Here is a 26,989-nt window from a genome sequence, read left to right on the forward strand (position 1 = left end):
CCATATACTAACCACCACTGCGACTTGTACGCTCTCGTTGGCTGGCCCTCGCTTCATACTCGTCGCCAAACCCACTGGCTCCAGGTCATCTACAAGACCCTGCTAGGTAAAGTCCCCCCTTATCTCAGCTCACTGGTCACCATCGCAGCACCCACCTGTAGCACACGCTCCAGCAGATATATCTCTCTGGTCACCCCCAAAGCCAATTCCTCCTTTGGCCATCTCTCCTTCCAGTTCTCCGCTGCCAATGACTGGAACGAACTACAAAAATCTCTGAAACTGGAAACACTTATCTCCTTCACTAGCTTTAAGCACCAGCTGTCAGAGCAGCTCACAGATCACTGCACCTGTACATAGCCCATCTATAATTTAGCCCAAACAACTACCTCTTCCCCTACTGTATTTATTTATTTATTTTGCTCCTTTGCACACCATTACTTCTATTTCTACTTTGCACTTTCTTCCACTACAAATCTACCATTCCAGTGTTTTACTTGCTATATTGTATTTACTTTGCCACCATGGCCTTTTTTTGCCTTTACCTCCCTTATCTCATCTCATTTGCTCACATTGAATATAGACTTATTTTTCTACTGTATTATTGACTGTATGTTTGTTTTACTCCATGTGTAACTCTGTGTTGTTGTATGTGTCGAACTGCTTTGCTTGATCTTGGCCAGGTCGCAATTGTAAATGAGAACTTGTTCTCAACTTGCCTACCTGGTTAAATAAAGGTGAAATAAAAAATAAAAAACCCTGGTCAAACTAATTGTGGATCACCCTATGGGACTCCCAATCACAGCCAGATGTGACGCAGCCTGGATTTGAACCAGGGACTGCAGTGACACCTCTTGCACTGAGATGCAGTGCCTTAGACCGATGTGCCACTTGGGAGCCACCACAAGCAACCGCAAGCATCAGAGCCACCACAAGCATCAGAGAGAGAGAGAGAGAGAGAGAGAGATCATATAGCTTTTTTAGTGTGTAATATTGACTGATGATTGGGGTAAACATAATATCTGTGTATCTCGCAGCACAAATGGTTGAACAAAAGCACATTTCCCATTGCTAGAACAACCCTGTTATTAATTCTCTCTCTCTGTCTGTCTGTCTGGCTGACCGACCGACCGACCGACCCACCCACCCACCCTCCCTGATCCTGCCCCGGGGGCAGCCATTTTACAACAGGTGAGTCTCATCCCCTTTCATGAAGGGACTGTGTCCCAGCGAATGCACACATCGTAGACTGTGGCAAGAAGAGCTAGAGTGAACACTGGGAAGACTACTAGGTGTTCTCTCTATAACAACTTCAGTTGGATGATCTCATCTTGTTAGAGAGGCTGTGTTTTGCCATAGAGAGAGAATTCTATATCTTGTGAATTTATTAGAAAGTCTGACACTGTATACAACTGTTGTAAGTATTTGTTATAAAAAGCAACATTGTACAACAGCGGATGTAGTAGGGTTCATATGTATGAGTATAGGTTAGAATGGTATATAAAGTTTGAATGTAGCCTACTGAGCAAGATCGGAATGCCTTTTTCCCAATAAAGCTTGAGTATAAACACAGATGATTGATTCACTTTACATGACTCATAGAATACTTCATGTATTTATTTTACACAATGACATGTCATATACAATGAATACAATGGTAGAGTTTGTTTAAATAATATTACATTTTCATAGTTTATGTGAGGGGGTGGGGAGAGGGAGGGAGAGAGGAGAGAGAACAACAGTCCAAACTATTTAACATTCTGTCTTAAACCATACTTCAACCACAACCCTTAACTTGTCCTGGATATAGAAAAGGCCCACCAGCAAAAGCTCACAATTTCTTGATCACTAAATAGGTCTCAGTATACTCACAGATGATCTGGATAGAGGGTCTGTGGTCTGTGCTGCCTTTTGCTGACAAATGACAAACTGACCATAGACCAGTGTCTAGAGGCAACTTCACCCTGGCTTTATAGACCAGGGAGGAGTGCCCCCTAATCCTACATCAACACCACTTAATAAAAAATAATATATACAAAAAAAAATATGAATGAAAGCAAAGTAAATGTGCATTTAACAATGCCATGGCTTTGATATCCCAGGCATTACTTCAGTAAATACATTTTCTGTCATCATTCTTAAAATCCAATACTTTAAGATTTTTTTATTTTAACCATTTTCCTTTTTTTGCCTAGTCAAAGCTCAATCAAGGTATTTCCTTTTCTTTTCTTTAAAATATTGTTTTATTTTTCTTGCACTGTTTTATGTTTTAGTTATTTTTCCATGTTATGTTTTTCCTCAGTCAAGTGAGATTCAAGGTTCCCAATTCAGTGGCTTATTAGACACTTGGAACACCAGATGAGTTGGTCATAATCACTGGTAAGCCTGCAGCACTGCCATGGCTTCAACCAACTTGGTGCGGAGAGACTCTGCAGACTCTCCAGCAACATGTCAATCTTTCCAGTCAGGCTGGAGTGCATATTCTGGTTGAGCGGGAAGAGGCGCTCTCCCAGCATTTGCTTCTGTTCCACTGGCCAGCCTCTTGGGGGCCCCTGGCGAGATTTGGTTGGGCCCCCACCGTGATAAATATTTTGCACACGGGCCCTGCTTGTCCTGCCTCTGTCACTGAATTGATCAACTGGACATTTCTGACAGGTAGGCCTAGTAAATAGCTTGCTTAGGTCTGACAGTGACTGACATAACGAGGAAAACTGCTGCACACTACAACATTTCAAAATGGTGCCTTATGTATTCTACTATGCCAACACTTCACAGTAAAAACAAGTAAAAACAAACAAAACAAACAAGAAAATACTAATAAATAAACGGAAACTTAGTTGGGGGACCCTTAGCAGCAGCTTTTGTTGCATTGCAGTCAGGCCAGCTCTGCAGGGGCCCATGGTGTGACCGGCCATGTGCTGAGTGGAAAACATGCAAGGCGCTGCAGCCTGGAAAGTGGGCTTCATGGTCAGTTGCATATACTGAAAATGTTGTGGCTTCATGACCTGGGTTCCATAGCGATGGCTGGGTCTCCTCTGCTTCTTTAGAGAATAATGACAAGATTTTGTAACTACTCCTACCATTATCTTGAAAATAACTTGTGTGTGTGTCTTTGATGGCACCGAGTGTTAACTAGGTACAGTTTTACCCAGTGCTTCATTACCATGGAACTCAGATGAAATCATTAGAACTTTTTTTAAATGTATTTTTTGAAAGACATAATTTATAGTGTGTTAAATGTACGTTTTGGAATAGCTTGCATAGAAGTGGTTTGGTACCTGTTTATTTCTCCTTTCTGCTGCAACTGTATCATGGCCTTTATGTTCATCCATCACGAACAGCAGAAAGATACAGTGTTGATGAGTACAGCAGTAATCATCCAGCAGACTGTCATGATGAGGGAAGGTCTTCTCCTGTAGTGGTGTGGAGGCTTCGACAAGCTTCTTTTTGTGCTTCTTAAAGGCAGGGGATTCATAGTGAGGCTGGAGGTGAGTCTTACAGTAAGAGGCTAGACACACCAGACAGGACTTGATTGCTTTGAGTTTTCTCCCAGTGCATAAGTCACACTCCACATCTCCAGGTACAGCATAACAGAGAGCTGGAGGAGTAGATCTGAGTCCTGTCTTCTTCTGTTTCTCCACTAATTCAGCCAGTATTATGTTTTTCTTCAGGACAGGTTTTGGGGTGAATCTTTCCATGCACAAGGGACAGCTGTAGACACCTTTCAGATCATCCTGATTCCAGCAGTCCTTAATACAGCCCATACAGTAACTGTGTCCACAGGCAGTAGTCACTGGATCCTTCAGTAGATCCAGACAGATTGAACAGGTAATCAAATCCTTATCTTCTAAAGTTGTTTCTGCCATGGTGATACACAGACTAACAGACTGAACAGTGGCAAGAGTTTAGGGTGTTGTCTTCCTGTTAAGTTTCATTTCTCTGGAAATGTTTGTTTGACAGAGCTGAGTAACTTTCTGGTTCTGCTAGTTGAACCACATTGAGAGAATTGGCTGATGGCCAAAAAATGGTCACAGATAGTACTGAAGGAAGGAGGCTATTAAAACATATAAAACATGAAAATTATAGTATTCCTTATTCATGAAATTATAGTATTCCATACTGAGATATTCAATTAAGGAGGGGAGGGTCTTAACTGACTTGCCTATTTAAATGAAGGTTAAATAATACAAACATGTATATAAGCATTGGGAAACAACAGACAACATTGAGAGCACTCTACAACAAATCTAAAACTTCAGTTTTATTATTTTCATCCAGTAGGTGGAAGCAAAGTTTTATGTTAGAGATCAGAATTGAATGTTTTTTTTTGTCTCCAAGTAAAGACCTCCCTAAACTGAGCCACAATAACGATTAGCCACAATAGTAGAATTGACGGTTCATCCTGCATTAAAATTGATGCAAACACACAGTACCAGTCAAAAGTTTGGACACACCTACTCATTCAAGGGTTTTTCTTTATTTTACTATTTTCTACATTGTAGAATAATAGTGAAGATATCACTCCGCGGTCCAACTTATCATCTCAATTGGGTTGAGGTCGGGTGATTGTGGAGGCCAGGTCATCTGATGCAGCACTCCATCACTCTCCTTCTAGGTCAAATAGCCCTTACACAACCTGGAGGTGTGTTGGGTCATTGTCCTGTTGAAAAACAAATGATAGTCCCACTAAATGCTAACCAGATGGGATGGCGTATCGCTGCAGAATGCTGTGGTAGCCATGCTGGTCAAGTGGGCCTTGAATTCTAAATAAATCACTGACAGTGTCACCAGCAAAGCACCCCCACATCATCACACCTCCTCCTTCAGGCTTCACGGTGGGAACCACACATGCAGAGATCATCCATTCACCTACAAAGACACAGCGGTTAGTACCAAAAATCTCACATTTGAACTCATCAGACCAAAGGACAGATTTCCACCGGTGTAATGTCCATTGCTCGTGTTTCTTGGCCCAAACAAGTATCTTCTTATTGGAGTCCTTCAGTAGTGGTTTCTTTGCAGCAATTCAACCATGAAGGCCTGATTCACACAGTCTCCTCTGAACAGTTGATGTTGAGATGTGTCTATTACTTGAACTCTGTGAATCATTTGTTCGGGTGCAATCTGAGGTGCAGTTAACTCTAATGAACTTATCCTCTGCAGCAGAGGTAACTCTGGGTCTTCCTTTCCTGTGGCGGTCCTCATGAGAGCCCGTTCCATCATAGCACTTGATGGTTTTTGCGACTGCACTTGAAGAAACTTTCAAAGTTCTTGAAATGTTCCAGATTGACTGACCGTCATGTCTTAAAGTAATGATAGACTGTCGTTTCTCATTGCTTATTTGACCTGTTCTTGTCATAATATGGACTTAGCCCTATTTGGTAAAATACTATCTTCTCTATACCACCTGTCAGGGAAAAACTACATACTTACCTGATTTGTTTGATATTAATAGTAAACGGTTATATATTTAACTAAGAGTAAGACTGGCCTGCTAATGCTGAGTTTTTATGGTGTCTGCTCTAGGGGTGACAGGTAGCCTAGTGGTTAGAGTTTTGGGCCAGTAACTGAAAGGTTGCTAGATTGAATCCCTGAGCTGACAAGGTAAAAATATGTTGTTCTGCTCCTGAACATGGCAGTTAGCCCACTGTTCCTAGGCTGTCATTGTAAATAAGAATTTGTTCTTAACTGACTTGCCTAGTAAAATAAAATAGATTCCTTCTGGGTGTCTGGTTAAGGAAATGGGATAGCTTGAGCTGACAATGGCTTGGTGTTTAAAAGCTGGCATTCTATAGACAGCCTGAAAGAGTTTAGAACAATGCCTCATTGTCTCATCTTCCTGGCATCTGGGAAACTATGCTGGGTTGGAAGTAAAACAACATCCTGTGTAGATGATAACTAGGAGATGGACCAAGATGGCTTATGGGAACGGTAGAAATGACTGACTGAGCATTTAGGGCCTATATAAGGTCTCTGTTTTTTCATTATCAGTTAAGCTCTCGGCAACACAACTTAGAGTGTGCGGTCGACAGTTTAATTATTGCAATAATTAATCGATGTTGAAAAAGATGATTGTTTGAATAATTGTCCAAGTCTCTCTCAGTACTGAAATTTCTTGTTACAACACAACTGATTGGCTCAAAAGCATTAAGAAGGAAATAAATTCCACAAATTAACTTTTAACAAGGCACACCTGTTAATTGAAATGCATTCCAGGTCCACCTCATGAAGCTGGTCGAGAGAATGCCAAGATTGTGCAAAGGCGAAGGGTGGCTACTTGAAAGCATCTCAAATATAAAGTATATTTTGTTTTGTTTAACACTTTTTTGCTTACTACATGATTCCATATGTGTTATTTCATAGTTTTGATGTCTTCACTATTATTATTCTACAATGTAGAAAAAAAACAACAAAAAAATAGAATGAGTAGGTGTGTCCAAATTTTTGACTGGTAGTGTCTATGCACCTTAAAGCATTATATATGGATCCATGAACTGGGGTATCAGCCTTTCCAGTGACACCCACAGAACACTACTCAAATAATACAGTCATAGGTCCTATTACAGGACTATGTGGGAAATCATCTCTCTAGTAAGCCTATTTAAGTATTGAACATTCATTTTGCACTGTAAAGCATTACATATGGATTGTGGATACATGAAATGGGGTATCAGTCTACTCAGTGACGCACACAGGACATTACTCTGAAGAGTTTACACAAATATTAGCGTCATAGCTTTTATTGCAGGACATTTACTGTGGAAAATCAACTCAAGGAAAGGACAGGAAGAATACAGAATTCATTCAACAGTATTCTCTTTCCTATGGTCATTCATTCTCTCACCTCAGTGAAGAAGGGATAATATGTGAGAAAAATAAATGCTCAGAAATAGAGGAAAAACAGTAGAGATTGAAATGAATAAAAATGAAGTATAAAATCGATTACATTATATATGGGTAACATTGACTGACTCAACGGCTTTGTCTGAATAATGAATGAATTATATTATTGTTAGCAATTTTATTACCATAGCCCTACAGTTATCATAGGCTACTACTAATAATAGAATACATCGAGTCATGCGTGCATACATGTATTTGTATGGGTGGTCCCAGGAAATAGCTTACATTCCACTTAAAGTGGCAATCAGCAGTTGCTACATTTAAAAAAACTTTTTGGACCAATTGTTTGTTGAAGAATACAACTTAGAAATGCCTCATCAGCTTAGTTTGACTGTCATACCCCATCATAACCCAAAATAGAAGCTTGTTTAACTCCAATGTTTGTCAACAAAGTAAATGTAAAAAAAAACACTGTACAGCCTCAAAACGTGGTTAAAACGCTCATTTTGATATCATGGATGGTCAGTCCTTGCATCACATCAAATCAAATCAAATTGCATTTGTCACATGCAACAGGTGTTGACCTTACATTGAAATGCTTACTTAAAAGCCCTTAACCAACAATGCAGTTAAGAAAATACCCCCCCCCCCCAAAAAAAAGTATGCGATAAGACTAGCAAATAATTAAAGAGCAGCAGTAAATAACAATAGCGGGGATATATACAGGGGATATTGGTACAGAGTCAATGTGCAGGGACCTCGGTGTCAAGGTAATTGAGGGAATATGTACATGTAGGTAGAGTTATTAAAGTGACTATGCATAGATAATAACAGAGAGTAGCAGCAGCGTAGAAGGGGAGGGGGGGGGGGCAATGCAAATAGTCTGGGTAGCCATTTGATTAGCTGTTCAGGAGTCTTATGGCTTGGGGGTAGAAGCTGTTTAGAAGCCTCTTGGACCTAGACTTGGCGCTCCGGTACTGCTTGCCATGCAGTAGCAGAGAGAACAGTCTATGACTAGGGTGGCTGGGTCTTTGACAATTTTTAGGGCCTTCCTCTGACACCGCCTGGTATAGAGTTCCTGGATGGCAGGAAGCTCAGCCCCAGTGATGTATTGGGCCGTACGCACTACCCTCTGCAGTGCCTTGCGGTCAGAGGCCGAGCAGTTGCCATACCAGACAGTGATGCAACCTGTCAGGATGCTCTCAATGGTGCAGCTGAGGTCTCTGACCTCCCTATAGGCTGTCTCATCATTGTCGGTGATCAGGCCTACAACCATTGTGTCATCAGCAAACTTAATGATGGTGTTGGAGTCGTGCCTGGCCGTGCAGTCATGAGTGAACAGGGAGTACAGGAGGGTACTGAGCACGCACCTCCACACACCCCTGTTTTGAGTATCAGCATGGCAGATGTGTTGTTACCTATCCTACCCACCTGGGGGCGGTCCGTCAGGAAGTCCAGCATCCAGTTGCGGAGGTAGGTGTTTAGTCCCAGGGTCCTTAGCTTAGTGGTGAGCTTTGAGGGCACTATGGTGTTGAACACTGAGCTGTAGTCAATGAATAGCATTCTCACATAGGTGTTCCTTTCGTCTAGGTGTGAAAGGGCAGTGTGGAGTGCAATACAGATTGCATCATCTGTGGATCTGTTGGTGCAGTATGCAAATTGGAAGGGGTCTAGGGTTTCTGGGATAATGGTGTTGATGTGAACCATGACCAGCCTTTCAAAGCATTTCATGGCTACAGACGTGAGTGCTACGGGTTGGTAGTCATTTAGGCAGGTTACTTTAGTGGTCTTGGGCACAGGGACTATGGTGGTCTGCTTGAAACATGTTGGTATTACAGACTTAGACAGGGAGAGGTTGAAAATGTAATTGAAGACACTTGCCAGTTGGTCAGCACATGCTCGGAGTACACGTCCTGGTAATCCGTCTGGCCCTGCGGCCTTGTGAATGTTGACCTGTTTAAAGGTCTTACTCACATCGGCTGAGGAGAGCGTGATCACAAAGTCGTCCAGAACAGCTGATGCTCTAATGCATGTTTCAGTGTTACTTGCCTCAAAGCGAACATAGAAGTTATTTAGCTTGTCTGGTAGGCTTGTGTCACTGGGCAGCTCTCGGCTGTGCTTCCCTTTGTAGTCTGTAATGGTTTGCAAGCTCTGCCACATCCGACGAGCGTCGGAGCCGGTGTAGTACGATTCGATCTTAGTCCTGTATTGAAGCTTTGACTGTTTGATGGTTTGTCGGAGGGCATAGCGGAATTTCTTGTTGCCTGTAATCCATGGCTTCTGGTTGGGGTATGTACATACAGTCACTGTGGGGACGACGTCCTCGATGCACTTATTGATAATGCCAGTGACTGATGTGGTGTACTCCTAATGCCATCGGAAGAATCCTGGAACATATTCCAGTCTGTTCTAGCAAAACAGTCCTGTAGTTTAGCATCTGCTTCATCTGACCACTTTTTTATAGACCGAGTCGCACCAGTGACTCGGTCTATAAAAGGAGGATAGAATTATGGTCAGATTTGCCAAATGGAGGGCGAGGAAGAGCTTTGTACGCATCTCTGTGTGTGGATAAAGGTGACCTATAATTTTTTTCCCTCTGATTGCACATTTAACATGCTGATAGAAATGAGGTAAAACTGATTTAAGTTTCCCTGCGTTAAAGTCCCCGGCCACTAGGAGTTCCGCCTCTGGATGAACGTTTTCCTGTTTGCTCATGGCGGAATACAGCTCATTGAGTGCAGTTTTGGTGCCAGCATCGTTCTGTGGTGGTATGTAGACAGCTACAAAAAATACAGATGAAAACACTCTAGTAAGATACTGTGGTCTACAGCTTATCATGAGATACTCTACCTCAGGTGAGCAAGACCTTGAAACCTTGAGACTTCCTTAGATATCGTGGACCAGCTGTTGTTTATATATATATATGCATAGGCATATTAGCTACTCGTCGCCTGATCCTCACAAGGCACCCTGATCTTTTTCTGCGAAATCTCAGTTTCCTTTTCCAGCGAATCACGGGGATCTGGGCCTGGTCGGGTGTCTGTAGTATATCCCTCCCATCCAACTCATTGAAGAAAAACTCTTTGTCTAATCTGAGGTGAGTAATTGCAGTTCTGATGTCCAAAAACTATTTTTGGTCATAAGAGACGGTAGCCACAACATTATGTACAAAACAGGTTATGAACAACGCGAAAAAAACTAACAAAATAACATGGTTGGTTAAGAGCTGATAAATAAAGGATGTGGATAAATCTGATAAACGGTCGCACATTCATAGCACTGTCTATGCATTTGAGAGTGCTTACATTTCTCCAGCCCCATCCCTCAGCTTTTTACAGAAACATTTTCCTTAGTATACATTTTGATTGAACACATTCGTTCATAAAAGCTAGTCTACTAGCCTATATGCTTATATGACCATTAAACACAGTTTAGTGTAACTTGAATGGTTAAAGAGCAGGTGTTCCAAACTGGATACGTCTCTGTGGCTAAGTGTTATTGGCAGAGAAATAATTGTATCATAAGTACAGTAGGAAAATAGTCTTTATAGGTCAATGTGTCTATATCACATGTAGGCCTGTCTGTTGTTTAGGTCCAAGCCAATAATGAATCATATTGACAGAGTGATTGCACAACATGTAATGGGGTAGCCTAGGCAGATCAGACCTGGGTTCAAATACTATTTCAGGTATTTAAATTACTTTTCAATACATTTCAAAACAAGTATTCAGATTGCCTTTATATGAAGAAAAAAAACAAGTAGTTGAATATTGGAATGTATTTGGGAATACACTTGGAAAGTATTTGAAAATAATCAAAAACATTGATTCAAATACACTCCCATGCATTTAACCCTGCCATTTGGAAATAGTATTTGAAATAAGTATTTACAAGTAACTATTCAAATAATCAAATAAAAGTAGGCCTACTTGTTTGGGGCTGTTTATTTGAAAATACTCAAATACACAGAAAAAAAGTATTTAAATAACAAATACTCAAATACACACGTATTTGAACCCGCAGGCCTGAGGCAGGTATATAATTAAATAGTCGTATTTTTTAATTATAAAATACGCTGCTTTTTGGCCTATTGGTAAACTCGGGGATGCTGTATTCAGAGGACAATACTCCACGTCCACATTATTATTAATGCATATGGCCCGCTTGCACATCTCCCCGCAATGTTCTGTGCGCAGCCCGACCCTGTAGCGCGACGCCCTAATGTCGGGTGCGCTCTGCTCAGCATCCCTCCACCAGTCGCCAAATCCACCGCGCCACACGAATCATTCGCGATGGGACAGACTCATAATGAAGACGTGAAATATTTAGTCTTTGTGGTCTCTAATTTCAACTTTTGTGGAGTTTAATTTGGCTGTCCTATAGCTACGGCCAGGGGCGAAAATCTGATATCAACTTTGGGGGGGACAATTACATGAAATTTTCTCAAGAGCAATTCCTGAGGGGGACACCAAAAGTAGTGCTGTAACACATAGCCTACATTGTAATATGGTAAATGTATATTGAGGAACCAAAGAAATAAGGTGTTTGCCGTACTCCTAACTACCGGTACCCAAAACTACACAACTACTCACAACAGCAATACCATTGCCTTTAACAAATCTTAGTTCAGTCACCAGTTTAAGTTGAGAGTGGGGGTATCCATGGCATTTTCCAATTATGTTCCTATTTTACAAGTCAAAAAAATGGAGAACCTTTCATAATGTTGCCAAACAAAGACTCAACAAACTTACCTGAGACTCCGTCTCTGCCAGTCTGTCCCTGCATATCTGTCCCCAACTCTGCTGTCTGTGTGCCATCTGTTGCCTGCTCTGCCTAATGACATCATTGTGAAACATTTCCATTAGAATTTCATTTCTTTCTTATGAACATTTTATCAACTAGTCTTTGAGATATTAGGCTACTAGGGTTCTTACTTTGCGTTTTGGTGTATTGAAAAATACTCTGATGTCCGTCTTTTATTTTTCTGCCAATTTTCTACCTGGCTGGCTGGCTACACACACACACACAGTGTGTAGGTTATTTACAGTAGGAGATGGGCTTCTATCATCTTATCTTTTATCATTATATTTGGGCTTCGATCTAAAAGGTAGCTAGCAAATGTGAAACGGATTAAAATGACAAGAGTTGACAGCTGTATGAGTTCACCATTTACACAACATATGCTGCAACCTTTTGTAATTTTAATAGTTTGTTTCATATTGGCTGGCTTACAACAATAGCTGAATTTGCAAAGCAAGCGAGCACCAATTCCGTTTCAGTGGTGTTTGCTATAATCTTTGCTACCCGGGTTAAATAAAATAAATAAATAAAAGTTCCCTTGCGACAATTTAGCTTTTGCAACGAGACCATTAAATATATTTAAGACAATGGTAGAAGAAGAGTGTAGTTCTGTTCAGTTTGGACTTCAGTTTATCGCTAACCTTATCACAGGGACTTTGAAGCACTAACTTACATCATCTGCATGCTGATCTCGGAATAAATTGACGATAGCAAAGATTCCATCTTTGACGAGGCCACATAAATGGAATAGGTACTAGCTAGCTTAATAGTTAATATTTGCACGCTAGCTCTGCATATTCAGCTAGTGTGTGTGCGCGATTGACTGGATTAACTTTATGTCAGTTATGTTCATTGAGTGCCTTTCAGACAGTAGACACGACCCCTCTGTTACCTTGCCAGTGGATCAAACCATTGTGAGGAAAAGGGTGGGGGGGTCGCAATCTTTTGAAACTTAAAAACGCGCTATTAAGTGTCTATAATCAGCACAATTGCTTTCATTGCGTATTATTAATATTATTTAAATTACATAGTTATATTTCAGTGATATATTGGGGGGGACAAATCATATTTTTCCCAGGATGGGGGGGTCGTGTCCCCCCCGTCCCCCCCGGGATTTCCGCCCCTGGCTACGGCTTCCTGGTTTGGGGGATTGAGCTGAGTTAGGTTAGGCAGGACAGGACAGGCTGTTTCCATTATATAATGTATGGTTTGGACAATGGGTTTGCGTGGATGGATTTCAGCGCGACTTTAGAGTCTGAAATCCAAACCGAAGATCAGATGAAAGGATGAGGTCTCTTTTTCCACCCAGGTCTCTCTGTATGTCTATCTAATTATCAACAGCAGGTCAGTGGGAGAAGAGGGGAGTATAGGAGGTGCTCACCTGTTGGCCTATATATTGAGATGTGAGCCGCAATGTACAGTTCAAGCGGGACTTTTCAGGCACAGAGCGCCATTTCAGGGAATATGGTTATGCAGGGAGACAGCCACACTCGATGGACGGCACAGGTTGTATAAAATAAAATGTCTCTGAGCTGAAATGGCTTGGTTAAAAAGGAAAGCATTAAGCTTTTGCTTGGCTTAATGAAAGGTTTTGTGTTGATTTGACTTGTTGATTATTAGACATAACCTTTTAGACTAACTAGGCTAGGCCTATTTTAAAACTGGAAAAGGCAAACGCGTGCTTCATGGCACGGGTTACGCTAGAGAGATCTCCTCATCCTGGAGCTCACGCCATCCGGGGAACGTCCTTCCATCCTGGGGCAGTGTGTTAGCGCACGAACTGCACGCGCACTCAACAATATGCAATATGTCAAGCCATCAAAAACTTTAGAAATATATGCGAAAGCTTTAAAGCCTAATGCGATTGTTTATGTAGTAGGCTAGAAATAACTTTAATGCTCGTATCAGTATAGCCAATAGGCTTAAAAAAACGTAATAGAATCTAAAATGATTAGTGTTGTCACCATCAGCAATCTTAATATGTTCGCCAAATCCTTCAAGTGGCACACAGCACGGGACTGCTGTGCATCTCCACGCACTAAAGAGGTCTGTTGACACTGACGAACTGCGCAAGACGTTGATTAGCAGCAGGAGGAGAGGGAGGATGGCAGCATGGAGTAATCCCTCTCCACTGGGTTAAGATGCTTACCAACGAGTTACCTTTCCACCTGAAAATCTCCGGCTAGGCAGCCCAAACAGACGGAGCACCGGGAGAGATGGAGAGATAGAGGGACCGGGACGCCGGCGGTGGAGAGAAGAGAGCATGGGGTGTTTGTCTGTTTTTCAGGTCAGGATGAGGATGCTGTCATTTAGGTGATGTGGCCTTCGTTCAGGTATGTAGCTATTCCTCGAAGAGCGAAGGAGGGAAGGAGTAGAGGGGAGAAAACAGTCCTTGAGTATAAAGATGTATGACCCTTCTACAGTGTATTATTTTTGCGTGCGTAAAGTACGCTTGGATAATTTTATTTCATTTCGCAGTTTGCATTCGCATTAGGGCATGTCATTTTGTTAACAGAAGTCCCCGCATCTTAAAAGAGAAAACTATATTTTTTCATTACACATAGAATAAACCTTTTACAAATTACAATGAGATTTTGTTTTACTACAATGTAAAAACAATTTAAACTGAGCCATGTTGGTTTAAAAAGCTGACTCTTCCAAATGAAAAATTGATTACTTGATACTTGAAACATTTGATGCGTAATACAAATTGAATTAAAAGTGGTCGCCTAGTCTTTTGAAAATTGTATTTTAATCTAATTGTAGGCTATGCAATCTATATCAGAAAAGCTAGATCACTTCTCGAAAAATATGAGTGAGGCCTACAATTCAGTTTGATCAAATAAAATCACACAGCATTCTAAGTAGCCTAGGCTATAGTTAATTATTTTAAGTTGGCTTCTCGTGCTTTACAGATCAATTATTTGTAGGCCTACAAAAACCATATCATCACTTTTTAGTCCATATTTAGGCTATAAAGCGGCGACTGACTGATTAAACTATATTTGTAAAAAATGATCAAGGTCGTTCGTGGACGACTATAGGCCTACAGTAAACTACCCTCTTGGTGAACCCTCTCGTGCCCTCCTTCCAGGGTTAGTATTTCCAAATCGTTCTTAAAATAACAGGAGGTGGAGGAGAGTAGACTGCGTCATCATCAGACAAATGCGATTACCTCCAGCATCGAGTGCATTCTAAAGAAAGGTGAACTCAGCCGCTCCCCTAGACACGCAGCTAGGCTTGCGGATACTCTTCATAGCCTATACCTGGATTTTGGGGGGGAATTGGGCCTAAAGCCTACTGAATAATAACTAAATGTATCTGACTGTTTAATGTAGAAATAATATTTATTTATATTTATTCGTTAAATGTAGGCATTTGATTAGCCTATACCCGATGTGAAACGGCTCGAGTTAACTGTTAGGCCTACAATGTTATAAATTAACATGTTATTTTTCTAATCGAAATATGCCTATAATACGAGTGAAACGTCTGTACTCGCCTAATAAAAATTGCTAACCAATTTCAGGGGCATTCTTCTAACCATTGCAAATAGCTCACTCAACTCGCATAATGTCAGTCTCTTTCTCGCTCTGTCTCTTCTCTCTATCTCTCACTCAAAAAACTTTGCTCTTTAGCACTATTGATTTTTCCCGGAAGCTGGAAGACGAGCTCTGCTCTGGGACCCATTTGGAGCGTCTCAAAAATCACTTAGCACATCATTCCACACAGTCGGGATCAATCCTGGAGCTGGGCAGTGGTTCGGCACCGCACGGGGCTGATTGCCTGCGTCTCTCTAGGTGTCCCAGGGATGGATGTTTGTTCTAACCCGGCAGAAGGGACACAAGAGGATAGCAGATGGTCCAAGCGGATTAAAACCCGGCCGGTGAGCGGTGCAGTGCATGAGGAGGGAGAGAGAAAATGGTTGCAAGAGGACATGGATATAAGAAACTCAAACATGGGGCAGCGCCTTAGATAGACCAACATTTTGCTCCATAGTGTCTCATTACTTAACGCATTCATACTGTGGCATATTGTGGGCTGATTTTAAGTAGTAGCCCAGTGTATTGAATGCATGGTTTACACTGTGTTGGATGATATGTTTTAGGTCTATGTTGGAACACATAGATAGAGCATAATTGTTTTCTGTGTGGTGGGGGATACGTTCTGGTGTTGGAGAGAGTTCTCTAGTCATGCATTTCAAGTTCTGCCTTTCCGCTCTCCCTTGTTCAGTCCCCTTCACAGAGCTGAGAAAATTTACTCAACCATCCAATCAGATCTGTGAAGGGGAATAAACAAGGACAGAAGGTGGGGAACAAGTTCCTGGATTGAAACACAGCCTTCCATGTGTTCTGTCCTGTCCTGTCCTGCCCTGCATGGATGTAGTAGGCTACCCATGCAGCACGCCCTGGTGCTGGGCTGATGACTCCTCCTGTTCTGTGTATGGCACTGGTAGAATTCACTGTGACGGCACACTATCAGTGAATTACCATAGGGCCATAAACAGAGTAGAGAAAGAACCACATTACCCAACATGCATTGCTGACACTGTGTCCTACCCTTTTTACATTCTATACACCAACTGCATAGAATTCAGTGTTGATAAAGGTTTATGACCATGCTTGGGTTTCAATGTCCGTGGATAGACAAACAACTTGCTATTTATCCAACTATTACATGTAGTCTTCCTCAGGCTGGTGCTGTCAGTTAAGACATGGCCTCCACTCGTCTTCTTTGCCCATTTTGGCACTAGCACATTTTTGCTTCTGTATATATCTGTTTGAGCAATCATGTGTAGTGCCAATATAGGAGGAGACAGACACTCAACTCTTGTCTTGTTGGTTTGTTTTCTGAGTGGACGGAGGTTGTGTAGAACGTGGAGTAGTGATACGTAGGTGATAGATCCTGTCACAGATGTGCATTGTCACTGACTTGAAGGAAAACCTGAGGGTGGGACCAATGACTTTGTCTCTTTTAGATTCATAAATACTTAATGATCCCATTTCTTTCTCTTTCCTACGGACAAAGAGACAGACATAAAGAGGTGAGCTCTAGAGAGAAAGAGAGACCGCAGAGGATGATCTATAGATCTGATCAATGGTCTGGGTCCTCTCCAATATCTTGCTTGCTATGGAGGTCTATACTCTGTTCCAGATGCCCTGAATCCTGGAACCTGAGCTGTAGCCCCAGGCCTCATGACTCACATAGAGCCTGATGATGCTCTCAGACTAAATGTATTCAAACCATTCCACAGCAGCCAAGTTCTAGTGCCTCCCTAGGATGATCATTATTCTCATTGGTGACTCCTGGGCAATACTACTGACCAATCGAGAGCTTGGGGCTATAAGGTTCTATCTGTAAAAAGATGAGTCTGAGATAAATGGCTTTAAAGTTTCGAACCCTCATTGGTTTGAATGTTGTCAGCAATTTTATCTTGTATTCTTTTGAACTTGACATTAATTGGTGTATTAAGAGTACTATATAGGTAGATAGAATTTAACAGAACAAGGCTATGTCAATAACTACTTTTTGACAAAAATTAGGTTGAACCTTATAGTCCCAAGTTCTCACCATAACAATCCAGAGAATGTTCAGGAGTTGAAACCAAACTGACCAATTGAGGTGCTCCACCGATGTGTTTCTGATTCCCCTGTTCTCCCTCGGTGTTTGGCAATGGTAGAACTCACACTGGTGGGCTAGTTGGATCCGGTGGTTCTAGACTTGCCAACAACTGACTGAGAGCTTCCCAGCCAACCAGATCCACATGGTAAACACCCCCTTCAGACCACATGTTGATGGAATTAAAAGGCACTAATGAAAACCAGCAGGCAATACAGCCTTTATTTGTTTCTGCCTATCACTTGGTGACCAAATGATGGGCAGAAGAACAAGCATCCCTCTTCCACTTGCTCTGACTCCTCTCTTCAATCCCCCCACTCCCTCCATCTCTCTCTCTTCCTCTTTCCCCCAGGTCCCAGGGCTAAGGCTCTCAGTAGCTGTGTTGTATCCCCCTGGGGGTGTCTGTGCTACAGTTAGCTGATTATGACATACACTCCCAGAGTAACCTTACACTTCAGAGAGGAGTGTGTAACACACTCAGCCTCAGGGGTTGTAACAGAGATCCATTCCATACTCATCCCCGTTAACCATTATCCTCACTGGAAAGAGAAGTGCATCCTATAAAGATTTGCCCCAATCAGCTAATCAATAAATCAATTTGATTGATTTATATGCTTTCCCTGTCGTAGGGACGGGTTTGGCTGGGGCTGGAGTATAGTGCTGGGTTGGGGCTGGGGCTGGAATATGGGGCTGGGATTGGAGTCAAACCAAATCAAAGTTTATTTGTCACGTGCGCTGAATACAACAGGTGTAGACCTTACAGTGAAATGCTTACTTACAGGCTCTAACCAATAGTGCAAAAAAGGTATTAGGTGAACAATAAGTAGGTAAAGAAATAAAAAATACAGTAAAAAGATAGCTGAAAATAACAGTAGCGAGGCTATATACAGACACCGGTTAGTCAGGCTGATTGAGGTAGTATGTACATGTAGATATGGTTAAAGTGACTATGCATATATGATGAACAGAGAGTAGCAGTAGCGTAAAAGAGGGGTTGGCGGGTGGTGGGTAGTGGGACACAATGCAGATAGCCCGGTTAGCCATTTGATTACCTGTTCAGGAGTCTTATGGCTTTGGGGTAAAAACTGTTGAAGCCTTTTTGTATAGGGCTGGGATTGGAATATAGGGCTTGGGCTGGAATATGGGTCTGGGATTGGAGTATAGGGATGGGATTGGAATATAGGGTTTGGTCTGGGATTGGAGTATAGGGCTGGGATTGGAATATGGGTCTGGGATTGGAGTATAGGGCTGGGATTGGAATATAGGGCTTGGGCTGGAATATAGGTCTGGGATTGGAGTATAGGGCTGGGATTGGAATATGGGTCTGGGATTGGAGTATAGGGCTGGGATTGGAATATAGGGTTTGGGCTGGAATATGGGTCTGGGATTGGAGTATAGGGCTGGGATTGGAATATGGGGCTGGGGCTAGAATATGGGGCTGGGACTAGAATATGGGGCTGGAATATGGGACTGGGATTGGAGTATAGGGCTGGGGCTGGAATATAGGTATGGGGCTGGAATATAGGTCTGGGATTGGAATATTGGGCTGGGGATGGAATATAGGGCTGGGGCTGGAATATAGGTCTGGGATTGGAATATAGGTCTGGGATTGGAATATTGGGCTGGGATTGGAATATAGGGCTGGGGATGGAATATAGGGCTGGGGATTGGAGTATAGGGCTGGGGATGGAATATAGGGCTGGGGATGGAATATAGGCCTGGGGATTGGAGTATAGGGCTGGGAATGGGATTGGAGTATAGGGCTGGGGCTGGGATTGGAGTATAGGGCTGGGGCTGGAATATGGGGCTGGGATTGTAGTATAGGGCTGGGGCTGGAATATGGGGCTGGGATTGGAATATAGGTCTGGGGATGGAATATAGGGCTGGGATTGGAGTATAGGGCTGGGATTGTAATATAGGGCTGGGGATGGGATTGGAGTATAAGCCTGGGGATGGGATTGGAGTATAGGACTGGGGCTGGAATATGGGACTGGGATTGGAATATAGGGCTGGAATATGGGGCTGGGATTGGAGTATAGGGCTGGGGCTAGAATATGGGGCTGGGGATAGATTATGGGGCTGGGGCTAGAATATGGGGCTGGGATTGGAGTATAGGGCTGGGATTGGAATATAGGGCTGGGGATGGAATATAGGGCTGGGTATTGGAGTATAGGGCTGGGAATGGGATTGGAGTATAGGGCTGGGGCTGGGATTGGAGTATAGGGCTGGGGCTGGAATATGGGACTGGGATTGGAATATAGGTCTGGGGATGGAATATAGGGTTGGGATTGGAGTATAAGGCTGGGGATGGGATTGGAGTATAGGGCTGGGGATGTTATATGGGGCTGGAATTGGAGTATAGGGCTGGGATTGGAAAATAGGGCTGGGGCTGGAATATGGGACTGGGATGGGAATATAGGGCTGGGAATAGAATATGGGGCTGGGATTGGAGTATAGAGCTGGGATTGGAATATAGGGCTGGGGCTGGAATATGGGGCTGGGGAAGGCAGGTAGCCTAGTGGTTAAAGCGTTGGGCCAGTAACTGAAAGGTTGCTAGCTCGAATCCCCGTGCTGACAAGGTAAAAATCTGTTGTTCTGCTCCTGAACAAGACAGTGAACCCACTGTTCCTAACCACTAGCTGTCATTGTATATAAGAATTTGTTCTTTAACTGACTTGCCTAGTTAAATAAAGGTTAAATAAAGGTTAAATTAAAAAATATATATGGGTATGGGGCTGGGTTGGGCAGTGCGTGAGTGGATTTAGCACTGTAGCCTATGTTGTCCCTGCAACAGCAGAAGGGCCTGCTGTAAATCCTGGGCTTTAGAGTTAGCCACAGCCACCGCAGTGTATGATAAAACCAGCTCCCTCTCTCTGGCACCATCGGTGGGGGGTGAGAGGAGGGAAGTAGGTCTTGATTATGTCAATTTTTTAAGTATTGTGCACATTAATCAGCTTTAAAACATTGCAGTTCATCGGGTTCAACATGGAATTGGGAGGTTTTTCGTTCACACACATGCACAGTTCCTCTAGGGTGTTGCACAGCTCAGAGCCAGCACCTGAGGGCATTACGTTGTTATAGAAATAGTCTAAACAGAGAAGACTACTGTAGGTCCAATTTAGCACAGGGTTAAACTGATGTCTATGGACAGTGGGCAGTGTGCTGCTGACAGCTGGTGGTGGTGATTAGACCATGTAGTCATGATGGAGGGGATCAAAGCTGTTTAGAGAGAGGGGGGAGACACACACACTCTGACCTATATGGTGTCCCAAAGCAGACCCCTGGAGGGAGACCAGAGGAGGTTTATAGGGAGGTAGGAAGTGTGCATGTGTGTTGTGCTAAAACCCGCCCTGCCCGCCACTCATGGGTTATATGGAAGCAGGGCAAGAGGAGGATAAATGGGCTTGGGAGTGGGAGAGGGTGAAAGGGGGGAGAAAGAGGGTGGATTATGGGTTGGAGTGTAAATGGATCCCATTATCAGCCACTCAGTGATGGTAGTACATAGAAGTGCAGGGGAAATGACTGTACAGCTGATCACACTGTATTCATGTCTTAATGCTGAATGAATGTAGTTCTATGCTGCATGTAGGCCTATGGTAAGTGGAGGTTTTAGGTGCTCTAGTGATGCCTTCTAAATTGTCTCAAAGTGGATTAATAAAGATGTATTCAATTAAATTGTATTGTTGTATATTACAATATACTGTATAGTAACAACTGAACATAGAGCCTACAGAGTGACAGGTGGTTGGCAGGTGAGAAAGAAGGTAAGGTGGGGTCTGAAAGATGAAGTGTGGGGGGTGACAGATAAAAATAACAGGTTACACATTGTAACACACACACACACACCACCACCTGCACAATCACCACCTCTTCATCCTGGATGCTATCAATTTAGCCTGATTTAAATAACCACAATGCACTGGGGTTTCGGAGGAAGGGTTCCACCCAGAGGTCTTTATCCTAGACCTGTCTCAGTGAGTGCGCGCGCACACACACACACACACAGGATTACTGTAATCCAGGGACATAGGGTATTTTTAGGTCTGTGCGGCCAGAGATCTACACTCATGATAGGCATGGAACACCGATCTAGGAAAACATGCACCAATGTTGTAAAAGTCAGTTAGTTGGGCCTTGGATTGCTTTTGTGGTTGAACTGAATAAACGTGTGTGCACTGTTGCTTTTCATACAGAATACAGTGTCCAGGTAACACTGTGTAACACTCTGAAGCTTCTAAAGCACTGCTCTCAAATGGAAGTCACACAGCTTACTCACTGCCTCTACTTTCAACATTAGCCCATACACACTTTAACCTGTTCTAAAGGAACATTATATGATGGAGAGGAGAGAGTGGAGGGAGGAGAGACAGAGGGAGGGGCAGAACCTGATTAGTGAGCAGACAAACTCTCAGATCTGAAGGAAGGGGTGGAAGAGTGGGGGGGTACTGAGTGTGGATGTGCCGACTGCTCTTCAAAAAGCCCCCCCCACCACACGCACGCACACACACCAACTTGTTGAGTGCCATGGTAACAGTAATTGTTGCAGCATCTCCTGGGAAGGCCCCGCACCAGAACGAATCAGTTGGAAGGGCATTTGATTTCCATGCCGGGCCTGTTTTTGATTTTTCAGGGAGGTGCCAACAGTCTTCTTTATTAAGATGTAAAAATACAATTTATACAACGGGTGGGGTTGGAATTGTAATTCCCATTGTTATAGAGCATTCCAAAAACATAATAAAAGGCACAACATAGGCCTACTTACTCCTGGCCATGTTTCACGTGCTGATTTGGCCTGTTGGTGATCTGTAGGTTTCCTCATTAACTTCGTCATTAATGGTACATTGATCTCTAACTTAAGCACTATGGACAGCTCCGTATATGTGTATTATGCATGGTTTAACTAAATAAAATGGCGAAATACAGTAAGATTTCAATGAAATGTAAATTATTTTACTAACAACACTCCTCTTAGCTGTTCATGTCGACATATCCTTTATAATAGGCTAATGCAAATATTTGACTGCATGTGCAAACCAAGGCAAGAATAATTCCAACAGTAATTTAGTAGATTGGGAAGCATCACAAAAGATTTGCCTCTATATAACTACCTAGTTCACAGAGGAATTTCCGTATGCTGCATGTAAAAAACAGCCACATTTTTACCACATCTTGCCGGCATAAGTATTTTATACCTCCCATGCGCTAATGCCGGCACCACAATTGACGAGTGGGAGTGTGGGACGTGGGTGGGCCTCTTTTTTTAATAAATCCATTTAATATACACCATCACAAAGAAACCCATTATTAATTCGTCCTAAGAAACATTATAATACTTATAAAATGAACTCTATGGGCTAGCCACATTGCCGTGATCGCCAGCAACCGTAGCTGTGGTTTCGACGAGTGGAATTTCAGCGGCACTTGCTGCAGCAGATGATGCATTATTTTTAAATCTATTTTGAAGGTAACCAGGCCTACCGATCACTGAGGCACACTGTTGTGTTTAACTAACGCTCCACCCACTACTAATTCGAAAGGGCGGTAAAAAAGAGACATGACTTCATGATACACATGATAGGTGTACAACCCTGTCAGTCATAATTACTTGAGCCATATTTAAGACTATTTTTTTTTTAGGTAATTTAAAACTTTAAATGGCCTTAATGTCATACATAAATCAGTGTTATAGCAAACAAAAAGTTAAAAAAAATAGTTGAATTCAACTATGTATTTTATTAGGACGGGCCAGGAGGTATGGTAAGGCAGGACAGGCCCTCTAAGGCCCGCCCATAACATCGGCCCTGTTATCACCTCTCCCATCCAGAAGGGCACTTACAGTAAAGTCATGACTGGATCAGTCTACCTCCTCACCCCACATATTATCTACAGGTCAGGAGAAACACACAGGTCCATCTACCTCTGTATCCTGTGTGTGTGTGTGCGTGTGTGTGTGTGTGTGTGTGAGTCACTAAACTCCAGAAACATCCACAGAACAGCCGAGTCACTTCTTTGACTAGCTTCATTGCACCACCTAGTGGGCATAGTTAGAACTACAGTTAGAACTACAGAGACAGACACGCTGTATGAGGAGAGCAGAGTTAATGAGACTGACTAGCAGGTGGGTCACAACTTTATCTTTGGAAAAGACGCGAGAAAAAAATATGGTAAAATGTAACATTTTATTAATCTTTAACCTATTTGTTATTACTTATCTGCTTTGTTTACATTCAGAAAGTTTAAACATTATTTAGATATCTTTTGGAAGATTGAAAGTAAGATTTATTTTTATTTGATAATCTGTGCTCCTCTATTACAACTTGATATTATATGTACGATTCTGCTAAATAACATACACCTCCTCCAAACCCCACCACTTCAGACAACAGATAAAAATCATGGAAAATAGAAAACTCAAACCCGGAAACTGAGTCTGGCCTTGGGATATGAATCTGGTGGGAAATGATCATTTCTGCTTCTGTTCACAATAATACAGTATGTACATAAAAAAAGAGCTTCTCAGCATATCAATTCTCTCAGACCAACGACGGTGAGGTCAGATGGCTCAGCAGAGGTCAGAGGACAGGGGTTAAAGGTCACTCAGACATCATGGTTGTGGTGTTACCCGTCACTGCTAGGCTATAGTTCCCCCACAAACACAAATCTGAGCCAGGTCTCCTGGTCCTCCCTCTGAGCCACATATGTCTTTGGGATGGTATTGTACATCTTTGGTCTTCACTACCATAGATTAGTATCTGCAATGAACACACTCACTGTCACTTACAGGAACATACTGTAACACCAAATTACTTTACTGTTTATGTTCATTGTTGATTTTAGTGTGTATATGTGTATTATATGCGTGAGAGTATGCAAATGCAGATGTGAGTGTATGTGTGTGAGAGTTTCCCCACCTGTAGTAGTTAGGTTTAAAGGGTCCAGTCTTGCTGAGGCCCAGGTATTTTCCCTGCTCATCAGTCAGCTCTGTGAGGTGGGCATCAAACGTTGGCAGGTGGAGACTGGCCACAAACTCATCTGAAAACACACACACACACACACACACACACCCACACAGTCACAGTACACCCTGTCAAAACCCATGTAACAAAGCAGTAGGCAGGTGAGGTGCTGTGTCTTACCCATCTTTTTGGGCAGAAGGTAGACGTCTGGTTTGTATCGTCCCTCTGGGGCATTGTAAAGCTCTATCAGAGCCAGCGCCTGAGTGCGTTACATTACGTTATACAAATAGTATACATAGAAACAATTTAAATTACAAAAGAGACTGTGGATACAAAGGCCTGTCCCTTTTCATAACGCATACATGTAGCACTCCACAAAACAGCAGTACAGCTTGTGTGTTTGCTGCGACCATGAGTTCCCCTGCTGTGTGAGACAGACAGACCTGTGTGGTGGCGGTGATGGAGAGGACGAAGGTGGGCACCGTGGAGCAGCTCAGATTCAACAGACGACCCTGAGAAAACACACACATACCAGTGATCACACACCTGACACACACTCAGGCAACAAGCATACACACACACAGACACTCACTTCAGCCAGTAAGATTATTCTCTTGTCATCGGGCCAGATGACATGGTCCACCTGTGATCTCACTTTCTCCCAGGTCAACTCTGGGGTCCGCAGACTCACCTTACAGAGGAAAAACACAGTCTATCAACCTCAAACACACACAGACATAAATGCAGACACATACATATGTAGGATGTTAATTTGAGCCAGTTTTCTACAGAAGGAAAAGTATCCTGCAGCAACAGGAAATGTGAATTATTAGATGGATTATAATTCATTTACATTTTTGTAGGGGTTGATACATTTTCCTTAGGGGCAAATGAAGTCTGATATTTACAAAGTTTAGAAGCCTTTTTTTCCTTGAATAATGCTGTGCAGGAAAATCCTCAGCAACAAGAGTGATCAAATTAAGATCCTACATCTACACACACACACACACACACACACACACACCTCACCACGTCTATCTCAGTGTTGGAGTGTCCCATGTTACAGACGATGCAGCCGTTCTTCATCCTGTCCAGGTACTCTCTTGCTACCACATTCTTGTTGCCTGAAGACAAACACTGAGGCTTTCATAGTCTGTCATAAACTGTCATAGCCTGTTATAACCTAACATAGCCTATCATAATGTAGCTAGCCTTCATTGTAAATAAGAATTAGTTCTTATTGACATGCCTGGTAAAATAAAGGTAAGAAAAAAAAACTATCATAGCTGGTTTATTCTAAGTTATTATATAGGGGTTAGGATTAGGGTTGGAGATGGCGTTAGGGCTAGTTTCTGAACCCTAACCCTAACCCCAACCCTAACCCTAACCATAACCCTAACCCTAACCATAACCCTAACCCTAACCATAGCTTCATGTGCACATTCAGTTCTACCCTAACACCAACCCCAACCCCAACCCCAACCCTAACCCCAACCCTAACCCCAACCCCAACCCCAACACTAACCCTAACCCTAACCATAGCTTCATGTCCACATTCAGTTCTACCCTAACACCAACCCCAACCCCAACCCTAACCATAACCCCAACCCTAACCCTAACCCTGACCATAGCTTCATGTGCACATTCAGTTCTACCCCAACCCCAACCCTAACCCCAACCCTAACCCCAACACCAACCCTAACCATAACCATAACCCTAACCATAGCTCCATGTCCACATTCAGTTCTACCCTAACACCAACCCCAACCCTAACCCCAACCCCAACCCCAACCCCAACCCTAACCCCAACCCTAACCCTAGTTTCATGTCCACATTCAGGTTCTACCCTAACACCAACCCCAACCCTAACCCCAACCCCAACCCCAACCATAACCCTAACCATAGCTTCATGTCCACATTCAGGTTCTACCCTAACACCAACCCCAACCCTAACCCCAAACCTAACCCCAACCCCAACCCCAACCCTAACCCCAACCCTAACCATAGCTTCATGTCCACATTCAGGTTCTACCCTAACACCAACCCCAACCCTAACCCCAAACCTAACCCCAACCCCAACCCCAACCCCAACCCTAACCCTAACCCTAACCCTAACCATAGCTTCATGTCCACATTCAGTTCTACCCTAACCGGAGCCTCAACCCTAATCCTAACCCCTACAGCCTGATTTATACCCTACGTAGGCATGGAAGAACTACAAGTAGCTATGCAAAACCGCATTGCAATGCAGTCAATTCATAACTCGCAGAATCACCATTTTGCTTAGCATTGTTGCATTGCGTACATAAGGTATAAGGCTAAACCCTGAACCCTAAACCCTTTTATCACATTTTAAGTTCTTCTTTTATTTTTCACTTTCCTCTTTGAACCAGTAAAGTTCTGGCTCTCCCTTTGACCCGTTCCGGGAAGCTCCGGCTCAATTTAACCACTCCTACTGGAGAGTATACACTTATAGGTATTTTTTTGGCATTAAAAGGACTGTAACGTAATTCTATAGCTAACTCTTCAGAGCTGTAGTGTGTGTGAGAGTAAAGGCTTTCCCAGCCTACGGTCTCTTTACTGGACCATTCACATGACCTCTGTGGGTGATGACATCATGTCTTACCTGTGCAGGTAATGACCAGGTCCACCTGTCTGATGACCTCATTGAGCTTGACCAGTCTGAAGCCATCCATGCTGGGGCAGGGAGAGGAGACATATACACAAATAGTTCAAGACCTGCTTCTGCCACCTACATGTCTTACTCCAATTTC

At 42.9% G+C, this 26,989-nt stretch overlaps 1 protein-coding gene and 1 long non-coding RNA gene across 5 annotated transcripts in view; both read right to left on the reverse strand.

The window, feature by feature from the left end:
• Positions 1 to 1,658: 1,658 nt before the first annotated feature.
• Positions 1,659 to 3,931, reverse strand: LOC106561341 (uncharacterized). The gene is made up of 2 exons (XR_014379100.1): positions 3,276 to 3,931; positions 1,659 to 3,038 (listed from the first exon to the last, which is right to left on the reverse strand). It is a non-coding gene; the product is annotated as an uncharacterized LOC106561341 (long non-coding RNA).
• Positions 3,932 to 23,419: 19,488 nt separating this feature from the next.
• Positions 23,420 to 26,989, reverse strand: part of LOC106561320 (putative adenosylhomocysteinase 3) — a 35,574-nt gene continuing 32,004 nt past the window's right edge. For 2 of the 4 annotated variants that reach the window (XM_082957278.1, XM_082957280.1), the window contains exons 11-17: positions 26,842 to 26,912; positions 25,240 to 25,339; positions 24,808 to 24,901; positions 24,659 to 24,727; positions 24,396 to 24,474; positions 24,171 to 24,291; positions 23,420 to 24,011 (exon numbers count right to left, since the gene is read on the reverse strand). In XM_082957278.1, coding sequence (XP_082813404.1) covers positions 24,005 to 24,011; positions 24,171 to 24,291; positions 24,396 to 24,474; positions 24,659 to 24,727; positions 24,808 to 24,901; positions 25,240 to 25,339; positions 26,842 to 26,912 — 541 coding nt within the window. In that variant the 3' untranslated portion in view covers positions 23,420 to 24,004. Of the gene's footprint in view, positions 24,012 to 24,170; positions 24,292 to 24,395; positions 24,475 to 24,658; positions 24,728 to 24,807; positions 24,907 to 25,239; positions 25,340 to 26,841; positions 26,913 to 26,989 lie in introns of all 4 variants that reach the window. The other 2 variants (XM_082957279.1, XR_014379102.1) reach the window with 2 other exon arrangements.

Source organism: Salmo salar, chromosome 10 (assembly GCF_965601325.2).
Source record: "Salmo salar chromosome 10, fSalSal1, whole genome shotgun sequence".
Lineage (NCBI taxonomy): Eukaryota > Metazoa > Chordata > Actinopteri > Salmoniformes > Salmonidae > Salmo > Salmo salar.